The sequence below is a fragment of the Alosa pseudoharengus genome, unplaced genomic scaffold, assembly GCF_046254945.1.
Source record: "Alosa pseudoharengus isolate Yale_2024_CS ecotype anadromous, Long Island Sound unplaced genomic scaffold, YU_APseudo_1.1 YU_APseudo_1.1_scf_2, whole genome shotgun sequence".
Classification (NCBI taxonomy): Eukaryota; Metazoa; Chordata; class Actinopteri; order Clupeiformes; family Clupeidae; genus Alosa; species Alosa pseudoharengus.
In genome coordinates, this window is record NW_027468663.1 from 24656810 (window position 1) to 24669300 (window position 12491).

General features: G+C 41.0%; 1 protein-coding gene across 1 annotated transcript; it reads right to left on the minus strand.

Annotated features, from left to right (window-relative positions):
• Nucleotides 1-63: 63 nt before the first annotated feature.
• rbpja (recombination signal binding protein for immunoglobulin kappa J region a) lies at nucleotides 64-11559 on the minus strand. The gene is made up of 11 exons (XM_076294256.1): nucleotides 11527-11559; nucleotides 10439-10477; nucleotides 10235-10330; nucleotides 9926-10091; nucleotides 9655-9829; nucleotides 7788-7925; nucleotides 7494-7606; nucleotides 6787-6927; nucleotides 6213-6368; nucleotides 4084-4187; nucleotides 64-2912 (listed from the first exon to the last, which is right to left on the minus strand). The coding sequence occupies exons 1-11, from the start codon at nucleotides 11544-11546 to the stop codon at nucleotides 2570-2572; spliced, it is 1491 nt and encodes a 496-aa protein (XP_076150371.1). The 5' UTR covers nucleotides 11547-11559; the 3' UTR covers nucleotides 64-2569.
• Between the last annotated feature and the right edge of the window lie 932 nt (nucleotides 11560-12491).

Genomic DNA, 12491 nt, shown 5'->3' on the forward strand with positions numbered 1-12491 from the left:
CATGCTTCAGGTTTCACAACTCACTCAAACCTTTGTTCCTTCTCTCCATCTGGTACAGTAATGACTAATGAATGAGGGGTTAAATAATGGGTCCTGAATGCAGTTGCATTGGTGCCTGGCCCCAACTTCACCTTACTTCATTAAGTTCAGGCTTATCGCTCTCTAACTGGGTATGGGGCCAACCAGCTAATCAGCACCATAGTATCATCAGGAGGAAACCACTCCTCCCACTGCCTCAATCCATCTCTTTTAATAATTAGAAGAAAAAAAACATTGTAAATACACATGTATGTGAGGACAGTGACACGACTGACATTTACATACTGCATAAGTGGCTCTTTACAGATGTCACCCAAAGCCTGAACACTTCAAATGCTTGAAACTGCTCAGCATTAGATTGTCAAGAACGCTACTGCTCTTCATATGCTGTAGCTGTGGGTAGTATAGCCATTAATGTCAGAGATGGTAACAATCTTAAGTAACATCTACTGATACACTACGCCAGGGGGCAATAAACATTTCAATCAATCACATTTAAGAAAGCACACACAAAGCAGTATTTCTCACATTTTTCTTGTTTTTACAGTATTTAGTGATCCATTCCCATAGTGACAGACTTGCCCTTTTACATCTTCAAAAAGCACCATTATTATTGTTGAAAAAGGCAAAAATACGCCAGCACCCCGCAGCTGTCTAAGGGTCACCTCCAGGCCTCACAAGAATTTGGCAAAGCCTCGTCAGTCCAAGGCACTATGAACTGTAATGGCTGCCCGAGACACGTTTTCTTTCTTTTGTTGAAGGTGATTATTTGTACTCGTTATGTACATTTCAGTTTTTTTTTTTGTATTATTTCATGTGGGAAATGTAAGAAATATGTCCCAGAATCAGGACAGTGAATTGCTCACGATTGGGCACTGAGGTTACAGTCCAAGACATACAACCACAGGAGGCAAGAAGGAGAGAGGCACCAATGCTGTAGTCACATAGGCATCTTGTGGGGGTGGGGGGGTCCCGATTTATGCGTTATGAGTAGAACATGTGGACCAAATCTTCTGATTCAACAGGGAACTGTGAGCATCAATACAATACATGATTGATAACAAAACTGATACTGGTTAAGAAAATTAATTTTCCACCCATCTAGGCACACAACACCTAAAGTAACTCTTAAGACCTACAATATATTTTTGATACAGGCCTCCTGGGGAAATATCCAATAGAGACATTTCAGATATGTGCATATCACACAGATAGAACAACATAGGGTGAGCCCTTTGGAAGAAAAATACTGACACTTAAAATTTGACCTGTAGAATGAGCATACATGAACACAGCATACTGGCATATTTGTATAAGTGTAAGGATACCAGTACCAGAACTGGTCAAAAGCATGGAATACAAAATGTAAGGAACTATCCTGTCAACAAGGTTTCTTCTCCATACATTATGTGCACTGCCGAGGAAGTCATAACAAGGGCATTTTGAACAAAGGCAGTCAAATAAGTGCACACCTCTTCAGAAAGCACACAATACATTTGATAGGGTCACTTACTGTATGTTTGATAGGGCACAAATTGTAGTGTACACCCCAATATGAATACACTACCCCTGGGGTAGAAATGAGTTGTATATATACTGGACGTAGTGGTTGATTTGAGTCATAAAGCTTAACGTCTTAACCGACACCTACGACCTACTGACACCTGTATATATCATTTAAGTCTTGACTTCCCGCCATAACAGTCCTAAAAGGCACACGTGATATAACAGACTGGATGTGGTCAAGAAGCCAACAGTTTGTGTTTCACAAATCAATCGTTTGTCTGCCCAAGGATCTGCAGCAACTGTTAAAGCTTTCATGTGTCGAGACTTCATGTTTTCAAACACACAGGACAGGAACCACGGGCCCTCACATCCTTAATGCAGGTTAAGAACATCCCGGTTTCAATCAAAACCAGTGAAAAAAAATTTACACACTGTAAAAATAAATGTTTAAAAAAAAAAAAAAAAAAAAAAAGATCTGACAAAAAGGCCAAGGGCACTGGGCAGTCTCGCCTAGACAAACGAAGGCAGCTGAAACCAATGTTCCATTCTACTACGAAGCCTTCTGAGGTCAAGGGCCCGACAGATCTTATAAAATGCAAAAATAAAAAAAATTGGTAACAAAGTATTACTACTGGTTATAAAAAACAGAGGATGGATGAACATGTACCTTAGCTAAAGCTTATAAAATATATAATATCAATAAAAATAACAACAATAATAACAATAGTATTGCTTGGTCCATAAAAATCTGTTTCTCAATAACAGTTCTCAGGGCACCTCTTGCATCACCATTTTCAGGTCTCCGACTAGAAACACAGTCTGTTTAGCGCTCTCAGCATCAAGTAGGTATGTCTTAAGGCCTTATGTGATGAAACCGTTTGAGGTGGAGGCTGAAAGCTTTCAGTTTTTTTTCAGTTTTGCCTCTCCCACTAGCAGGCACACACATTTACACACACACACACACACACACACACACACACACACACACACACACACACACACACACAGCTCTCCTGCGCAAGCGTTAGGACACAGACATAGCGGAGGAGGACGAGGAGACACTGCCCGTGCTGAAGCCTGCCTGGCTGTCTGTACTGGAGGGCAGCATAAGGCCTGCTGTGGATGAGGAAGATGATGAAGAGGAAGAGGAGGGTGAGGAAGACGAGGTCCTCAGGATGGCCCCGGCGGCGCCGCAGTGGGGCCGGGGGCCCGGCTCAGGCGTGTAGGTGAAGGTTAGAGCCGTGGAATAGATGATGCCGTCGTTGCGGACCAGCGTCACAGGCACCTGCACCGGCTGCCGCACCCACCGCCAGCCCTCACGGAAAGCAGAGATGTCAGGCACTACGCAAAGGACACTCTCACCACACCTGGGAAGACAGTGAGAACAAAATCACTTATCAGGCAACTTAAAGAGTAAATATGTGCCTATCAGACTGAGTATTGGTAGAATATAAAACTGCAAGATGGAGGATTTTGTTGTGTTTGTGAGTCATGACATTGTGTACTAAGAGCAGAGTGAGCCATGATGGCGTGGATGTTGTGCAGGTTGCTTTGAAACCGCAGAAAGCATGGTCCCCACTCTTAAGTGAAATCTAAAATTCCACTACTTTTCCCTGACAAAAAATTACTATATAATGAAGGGTACAATATACCGACCACAGATTTCAGAACAGACGCATAGCGTTCAAGAATCTTTTACTTTTTTTAGAGAGGGAGTTGAATAAAATTAATTGGGCATTGAATAAACCTACTCAAGCAAGCAGTAAAGCTAATAACCAAATATACACCAATTCTAAGTGGAATTACATTTGACATTGGAAATGAATGTGTATGTACAACAAAATTCCCTGTATTCCATGACTTTGCCCCTAAAATTATCAAATTCCCTAACTTTTTATGTCTGGAATAGACTAGGGATGCACCGAATCCAGGATTCGGTTTCGGCCGAATATTGGATTTTTTGACGGGGTTCGGTTTCTGCCGAACCTTAGAATTTTTCCCCACCGAACCGAACCCTACGCTTACACTATGCGCGCTACACTGGTCGACGTCATGACACCGCCTTTGATTATAGGAAGGTGTTTACGTAGGTGGCCCGTTCGAATGCAGTAGCTCAGGCTGTGTGAGTGAGAAAGTGAAAATGGAACTCGTGAGCAGAAAAAGTGTTGTTTGGCAGTACTTTCAGTCCAAAGAAGGTGATTCTAGTCGAGCTACATGTTCAATTTGCAGTTAAAATAAAATAAAATTAAATATACACTGCTGTGGATGTTATTTACTTCATAAATGTGTTTACTGTGTTAATGGACTGAGGATGGAGTAGGATTCGGTATTCGGTTTCGGATTCGGCAGAATCTTAAACCAGTGGATTCGGTATTCGGCCGAACCCCAAAAATCTGGATTCGGTGCATCCCTAGAATAGACTTTCTAAAATTCCATGATATTCCAGAAATTCCATGACCCAGTGGGAAACCTGAGTAAGACTCTCCAGCTCAATGAGTCGCACACAGCTCATAGCACACAGGTGAGCACACCACTCACCTGTACATGGTGTCAGCCTCAACGTCCCCAAACCACACACGTAGGTGTGGGGTGAAGTTCTGACCAGTCAGCTCTAGCATGGCAACATCTCCGCCACCATTCAGCTGCAAAAGATTTATATTACATTACCAGACCTGCCAACCTTGAGGAAATGTTTTGAGTAGCACCTCGAGCAGAGACAAAAAGAATGCTCATGTTGGCCTTCATGCATGCCAGGGTTGTGCACAATTCGAAATGCAATTCTGCTTCCTGTTTGCTACCTCAATTGAAATGCAAGTGAAATTCAAGAATTGAATTGGAATTTAAGAGCCAGTTTCAAATCAATTCTGGAATTTTGCACAAGCCTGATGCATGCAGGCAAAAACAGACATAGCCATACACGCAAGATACATTTTGGATAGCGACCCATCTTCAATGACTGATATCTATCTAAATTTGATCCAATGTGTTCCTGAAAGCTCTATAATGTCTATAATGACGATCTGTTTTAGAGCTTAATAATCCTGACCTATAAAAAACACTTGTGTTGATAGGGACTGATGTGGATATTTTGTCAATTTTCTTATATATGGTCTCTACTCAATCATGTTTGGTCCATTATTACTCTCTTTTCAATCCATTATCATTATTATTAAATATTTATTTTGTAAAGAAATACATGTATCCCTCATGTTATGCCAACATATTTATTTTACCTGAATATAGGCTAGAGTAGATAGAGGCTTATGGATATCTGCTGTCATCAGTGTGCAGGATATCCCTTAACTATCCTTTTTTTTTTATACATTCAGTGTTTAATTATTACCTGCTGACTAATGCAAATTACTGATTGCTTTTAAAGACTCTTCACTTGCACATGCACTCAGTTTCTTTCAGATGGCGGTGTCTTTCTGCCATCTGTGAGGCTGCAATGAGAGCAGCCGTGGCCTACTGGTTAGCGCTTCGGTCTTGTAACCGGAGGGTTGCTGGTTCGAACCCTGACCAGTAGGCACGGCTGAAGTGCCCTTGAGCAAGGGACCTAACCCCTCACTGCTCCCCGAGCGCCGCTGCTGTTGCAGGCAGCTAACTGCGCTGGGATTAGTGTGTGCTTCACATCACTGTGTGTTCACTGTGTTTCACTAATTCACAGATTGGGATAAATGCAGAGACCAAATTTCCCTCACGGGATCAAAAGAGTATATATACTTATACTTATGATAACATTATCCCAACTAAAGCGATAGGTGCACAAGCTCCATCTGAAGGCCTATTATTTGTTCTTGCACTAATAATCAAGAAGAATGATATGCTCCAAAGAAAAAACAAATTGAACACTCATCACTGAGCAGCTCAAAATATTTAGTCTAGGCCCACTTTCAGACTCGTTGTAAATGGCTACATTTGGCCTTGGAAATGTCTGTGCTCCCTGAGAGCATTTCAGTTATGCAAACTTTAACCATCAGTTTAATTTTTGCTAAGCGAAACAAATGGTGAACAAGTAATAACTTTCCAGGACAACATCAAATCATTAGGGCTAATCCCACTCAGTGGAGATTTTTTAGTTTTGTAAAACGGCCGTTGGGGGAACGCGAATTTGCGAGTGAGCGCAAGCTCACCTCATCAAGTCTTTCATTTAACCCACCGTTGGCGGAAGACAAAAATAGCAGAGAAGCCAAAGAAAGGCCAATCACTATGCTCTGTCTGTCATTCTCACTTGTCACTTTCTCTCTTTCTCTCACCCTTGTATGAAAAAGATCTGCGGAGATTCTAATTCACACGCTCTAGGGAGCTTTCCGGAGAAGTTGGATGTTTGCTTGTTTTTGCGTAGTTTTAAGTAAAAAAAAACGTTTTAGAGTACTTTGATGTGAAAAAGCATGCTAGGTTGGCAGGTCTGCATTACCATTAGTAACTGACACACACAAACACACACAAAATACTACTGCACTAATATTAGATTCTAAATAATGTTAAACAAACATTAGATTCTAAATAATGCTAAATAAACATTGGATTCTAAATAATGTTAAGCAAACATTAGACCAAACAATGTTAAAACAAACACTAGACTCTGAATAATGTTAAACAAACATTAGATTGTAATACTCTATTATAACCGTAGACCAAAAAAGCCTATGAGCGGAGGCACCTACCTGTAGGCTTTCCACCACAGGCACCGGGGTTACTGATGTGGGCACGGGACCCATGCCTTCATAGAAGGTGTACTCTGCTTTGTCTGTGCTGATGATTGTCCATGATGCTCCATCGTTGATCATTTCTTTGTTTGTCTCTTTGGGGCAAGGGGTTGCCTGGAAAAGGGCAGAGAGCTTAAGGAAGATGCACACCAGTGCAATGCGCTCTACTAATATAACAAATCAATCACAAAGAGAGAATAGTTTCTCACTCAATCATTGCGTCAAGTCTGGCTCATTATGCACCAATCTGGACAGTTTAAAAGTGGTTTGAGAAGCCTGAATTAGTCACATAGAATACGATCAATGCAATATTGCATTCTGGACACAGCAGTTTCTGGCCACAAGGGTTGCTTAGTTAGCAACTATGGTTTTGAGAAACGCTCCCCTGAATAGTGGCTTTTTTGTAGCTAGTGCAATGTTACCGGTACTCCCTTCCACAGGCCGAGCTGTACATAAAATAGGTAATTGTTCTAAATTCCTCAGAAACATTTGTGGTTGAAAGGTTGCAAGGTAGCGAGGATGGAGTGCGGACCTGGAACTGAATGATGCGCTCCTGGGAAAGACACAGGTACATCCTCTCGGTATCCTTCAGGTAGAAAGCACACTTATGCAGCTGCGACACTGGGTCATCTGCGTCCATCAGGGCCGTCTGTTTGTCCACTTTACGGATAACCTGAGGACACATCCACACCCCGAGGTTAGACACAGGACTACTCTTTAATAGGTCAGCGGTAACAGTGAGGCTATGCAGTTAATAAAATATTTTTTATTTCAATTACAATTTGGGCTTTCAACGATTCATAAAACATTTTGTTTTGCATTTTGAAAATACACTGTTAAAAATATAAAATTATCTTAAATAAATGCAGGATTTTCATTTTTCTTTCTTTTTATACAATCTTTAGCCCTTTTTATTACTTTTGATGATTAAGGACATTTGTAAAAATTGAGCAAGCAAGAAAGAATTGTGATGATTGGAATTGGTACCACTTGGACCGTGCATGTGGTACGGGCGTTGTAGCCAGTTGCACCACAGTGCCCCCCGCCAAACAAACTATGCTTATATTCAAACATGGTGTTTGCCACTCCAACTAGCATTTCGGAGGGAATGCGAGACGCACAACTGAAAAAAGTTCACAATGGCATGGAGGCAACGGCGCAGCCACGGTGTGGAGTCGATGTAGAACCATAAATCAGCCTAAGGAGTAAGTATTGGTATGTTAGAGCAGAGAGACCCACCAGCCGCGGTAAAGCCATGCCAGTGACGGAGCACACAAGCTTCACTGTCTGACCATAGTGGATGTAACCATCCCTCACGGTGAACTCCTCCCCCTCGGACTCTTCATCATCCACTACACAGAAGACACAGAAGATGAAGGACGTTAGGAGAGTTAGGACAGGAAAACACTGATGTTCATTACTGACCTTAATCAGGGGAGGAAAACATAGAAAATGGGGACTATATGGGTCTGTGGAGGAACAAAATGTCTATTCAAAGACTTTTGTGAGGTGTGAGAATAGACATTCACTCACAGAGGTGGATGTAGAAGGCTCCCCACTGCTGTGAGCTGGCATGGAAGTTGCCTCCCTCCACATGCAGGTAACGCGTGCTCACTGTTTGAGAGCGAAGGCGGTTGAACAGCGCCACTTTGGTCCCAGACGCAATGCACACTGGGAGGGGGACAGAGGTTGAAGAGGTGAGACAGTACAACTGCACGGTGCACTTAGGGGAAAACCACAGTGGAAAACCAAATCTCCCCTGAACCCACTCTGGGGTGAGAACAAAGGCCTGGGAGGTTTTAGCATGTCAAGTTGTCTAAACAATCTAAATCAAGCTCATTTGAGTAATATTTTTAGCTTGAATGTTCAGAAACAGAATCAGACAACTTTACTGTCTGTCATGACAAAATCATCAATCACAACAACCCAGACAACTGCCATAAAAGGATGCATTCTTAAAACATAATGAAGGTAGCTAGGATAATATGCTGATATTAATGACATATATAGTGGTAGTGGTACTAGAGTTAGGGGGGAGGGGGGGGGACTTGACGATAATAACTGGAAAGATTTGTAGGTAGAATCTGCTATGATGTGGTTAGCTTTCCTTCCTTAATGATACGGGAAGGCTTTGATCTGTTCCCATCCGAGATTAATTAAACTAGGATGAGATTATGACAGTAAATACTGATTCAATAGGTGATTTGTGGACAGCTGATAAAAAAGTCCTTCCTGACATTGAAGCCTCTGAGTTTCCTGAGCAGGAACCAGTGTTGCTGTGGCTTCTTGTACACCGAGCTCCAAGAAGCTATCCCTATCTATGACATCAGAGTATCTACTTGCTTGTTGTATGTAGTTTTCATCCCTGATGTGGGCAACCAGGGCCATTTCGTCTGCATACTTCATTATTATTGTAGGTTATTTTGTTTGTGTAGATTGAGAATAAAATAGGGGGTAAAACGCAATCCTTTTTGGACTTAAAGCCATTGACCACAACATATTGAGGTCCGTCTGCAGGAAGTCTTTTATCTATAGGATCCAAGTTGGGTTGATCTGTAATCCTAGGAGGAGGTTTTGCAGAGGGTGTGTCAATCAACTGTCTAAGAGGGTCAGACAGGCACCCTCCACCATAGCTTGCTTTATAGGCAATCTGGAATGGGGTTTGCCTGGCTGTCACCATAGCAGCCTCTTCATACATCAATCAGATTGGACATGAGTGCCACTGGTCTAAGAAGTCTTTCATCTTCTTGGCATTGGACTTTTTCCAGTACAGATATGATGGTGGACTACTTCTATACTTGTGTGACACCGCTGGAGTCTAGAAGCATCTGGAATATCTGAATGATGGCATCGCCCAGCTGTGCAAAGCATTCCCTCAGCACCCGTACTCAGTACTTTTTTTTTTTTAATTTGATCATTCATTTTAGAATTACAGAGTAAGGGTAGTTCCATCCTCTTCCGTTTAAGTAACCACAGCTAGAGATAACAAGGAAGACCGAGTAGAAATAACAAACACACACACACACAACCACACACACACACACACACACACATCAACAATCAACAGTCTACTGAGACTAAGACTTTTCTTTTGCATTTTCACTGACTTAACCCAACAAGTTACTGTCTACCATCTACATTTACTGACCAAACGGTCATCACATTCTGAAACACATACAATGAATTCAAACATCAGCTTTTCTAATACCCATGACTGATTATAAGCATGAAGTATATTAACAACATGAAGAAACCCACATTATACAATACACATTTTAACCAAAGGACTGCTCTTTACTCAAAAGGTACAGTACAAAATAGAAAAAAACAATGATGCCGGTCAGATGCAAGGTACACGTGACACAAATCACTGTAGAGACCAAGACGTTATCCTACTCACAGTCTGCGTTCTTCAGGGACTGCTTCTTCTTTGAGGGTTTGGAGATGACCTTGATTCTCTTGCTGAGGAAGACCCCGATATCCGAGCTGTTCCCATAGAACATTTTCACCGAAAGCATAAAGTGTTTCCTCTTATCAGAATCCGATATATACAGAGTCTTTGCAGTACAAAAGTTCTGTTGGAAGGTTGGAGACACACATTTTCAGTATACAATACACAATAGCCATATTTTATGTTACTTCTTCTATAAGAAAGACTTTATTTGCTTTACCTTCCCCTCTAAGTTGAGTTGCTGCATCTCCTGCTCACTGTTGCCGATGCCAATAAAGGCACAAGGCTGGGACTCCTGCTCTGAGCAGCCCTCTCTCTCCATCAGCTCCTTCTTCTTCTTCCAGCCACAACCCATCAAGTACACACATGGAGGCGGGCAGAAGAACCTGGACAAGAAAGTGCGATTACATACTCAAACAAAACCATGGATGTGCACATCAACCACACAGTTGCTAGCACATATGCAATTGTTGCATGTGCACGCTTAAATTACTGTTTTAACGACAAAAAGATAATTCACAAAACGCACCTTTTTTCGTTTCCATATGATTTCTGTGCAACTTTAGCATGCAATATGAGCACCGTCTGATCCCCCCGCTCCTTCAAATAATTGCGCATTGCTTCCCTGTTAAGAAAGGTAACAGAGCTGTGTTATCTATATTTTATTAAATTAACAGAAAAAATTGACTAAACAGCAGCAAGGTGGTCCAAAAAGGCTGGAAACTGCTCTTACCTCGTAAGACGCTTTGGCTGAGGTAACTCCCCAAATTTCCTGTAAATTGACACTTAGCGTTAAGAGGTTGTGTAACACCACATGATGAAGTCATTTCAACTATTACTGACATATATTTGTATCTAATCGTGATGAAGTCAAATAAGCAAATAGTCTATTTATTTTAGAAAACATCTTACTACTACAAGTAATTGCTCAACCTCTGGTGTTTATGATGAACACGTGAAGTAGCAGCTAACGTAAACACAGACGCAGAAAAGGTAACAGGAATAACGCTACTCAAAGATCAGTTCACCAGACGAAAAATGCAAAACAGCAACTATTTTTGCGTCACTTATTATAGTTACATTGTTAGGTTTCCAGCTGACCAAGGCATCCAACTCGATAGGAAGCTAACTAGGTGCCAGCTAACGTTAGCGTGCAGGGGAAGATAACCTTAACTTTAACTGTTATACGTTTGTCTTGTTGCCAGCTAAGGGTAATGTTACTAAATCTAACTTATACACCGATATTTAACTTGCTCTATTATCTTAGTAATCTATCTAGTCAACACTTTAATTCGAGTGTTAATAAAACTGACATTATCTGGCACTTAGCCCAATGCTATCAACCAAAACTGGAAAAACTCACATGTTAAAGTATATGCAATCATAGCAAATTTCTGACAATTGATATTATGTGACGCTATCAGAGGTGGATTGCTTGTAATTAGAAAAGGGTTAACATTAACGTTAGTTGAGAAAACCCGTAACACTAGCAAACTGATACTAAGTATGAGCAAACTCGTGAAAAAAGCACGAAGAAATCGTAGTAACAGTTAGCCAGGCCAGCTAACTTGCTGAGAAAACTGGAAAGCTAACTATTTAGCAGGCTAACTTGCACGAATTTATTCATGGAGTAGGCTGTTCATTGTTGTTTTTATAGCAAAATCGGTTGTATCCGAATTCTGTTTCCACTTCGTTAACCAACACGTTTAAACAACGCAAGGTGTTGGCTGCAATGGTTTATCTTAAGTAACAATCCGCCGCAACGTTTATTTATTTTAACTTATACTTTAATTTCTCTTCGTTATGAATTTCACTACTTACCCTGTCACAACAGGCGCCATCTTCCATAAACTCTCCGAAAACTTCAACGATCGCGAGATTCCCCCTAAGCAAACAGTTGCACTGTGGGGAGGGAGGGGGAAAAGGGTGGGGGCAAAACTTTCGTGGGAAAATTGGAAAAACACGCGAGAAAAGAAATCTCTCATAATAGGTAACCATAAGACTTGTCCCTATCCCATCGCGAGATTACAGTAAGACGCAGTAGTAGGCCTTATGTGAAAACTAACAGATGAAAGCTCACATTCCCACAGAGCATTCAACTAAAGTGGACCCAAGTCCTTGATCAAATGCACTGCATGCACTGACCTTACCTACCTTTAGCTTTTTTTTTTGTGCAGAAAGCGAAAAACACTTTTAGTGTGATTATTAGGGCTACTTGTTCCCAAATTGAATGTATGGTCATAAGTTGATGAGAAGCTGATAGATTTTTAGATGTATTTTTTTGTATTTTTTTTTAATTATAATTAGGCCTACGCTATAATAATATATACATTTGTATGATATTTATTTTTGTTCCTATTATTATTTATTGCCACACAACAATGTTGGTATAGGTAGCTCAATCCAGTAAAGGAGAAAAAAGAAAAACAAAACAAAAAAACGACAACAAAAGTAGCAGCCTGTGATAGGCTCCAAAATGCAATAGGCTACTAGCCCTAAAAGTCTGCTCACTCCTATATTTCAATAAAATATCAATATGCCATTCATTGAATTCCCTCTATAAATTCTCATAAAGCCTAACCTTTTTAAAGAATGACAGTTTTGTGGCAATTTATTTGAATTTACCTGCCATTGGTAGACAAGCCAAAAAGTTCCTTTTTATACGCTGAGCCTACTACACATGGGCCTATAGTGCTTCTTAACTGCCCTGCTTCTATCTGCTTTTATCCTGGCTGCCACTAGATGACACAATTGTGTGTTTTTCTTCTTTCTTTAACTTCTTCTTT

Coding starts and splice junctions, on each gene's coding strand:
- rbpja (XM_076294256.1), bottom strand. CDS start 11,546: ATGGCGCCTGTTGTGACAGG. Junction 9,830..9,925: donor AACTCAACTTAGAGGGGAAG/GTAAAGCAAATA, acceptor ACCTTCCAACAG/AACTTTTGTACTGCAAAGAC. Junction 7,607..7,787: donor AGCCTTCTACATCCACCTCT/GTGAGTGAATGT, acceptor TCTTCTGTGTAG/TGGATGATGAAGAGTCCGAG.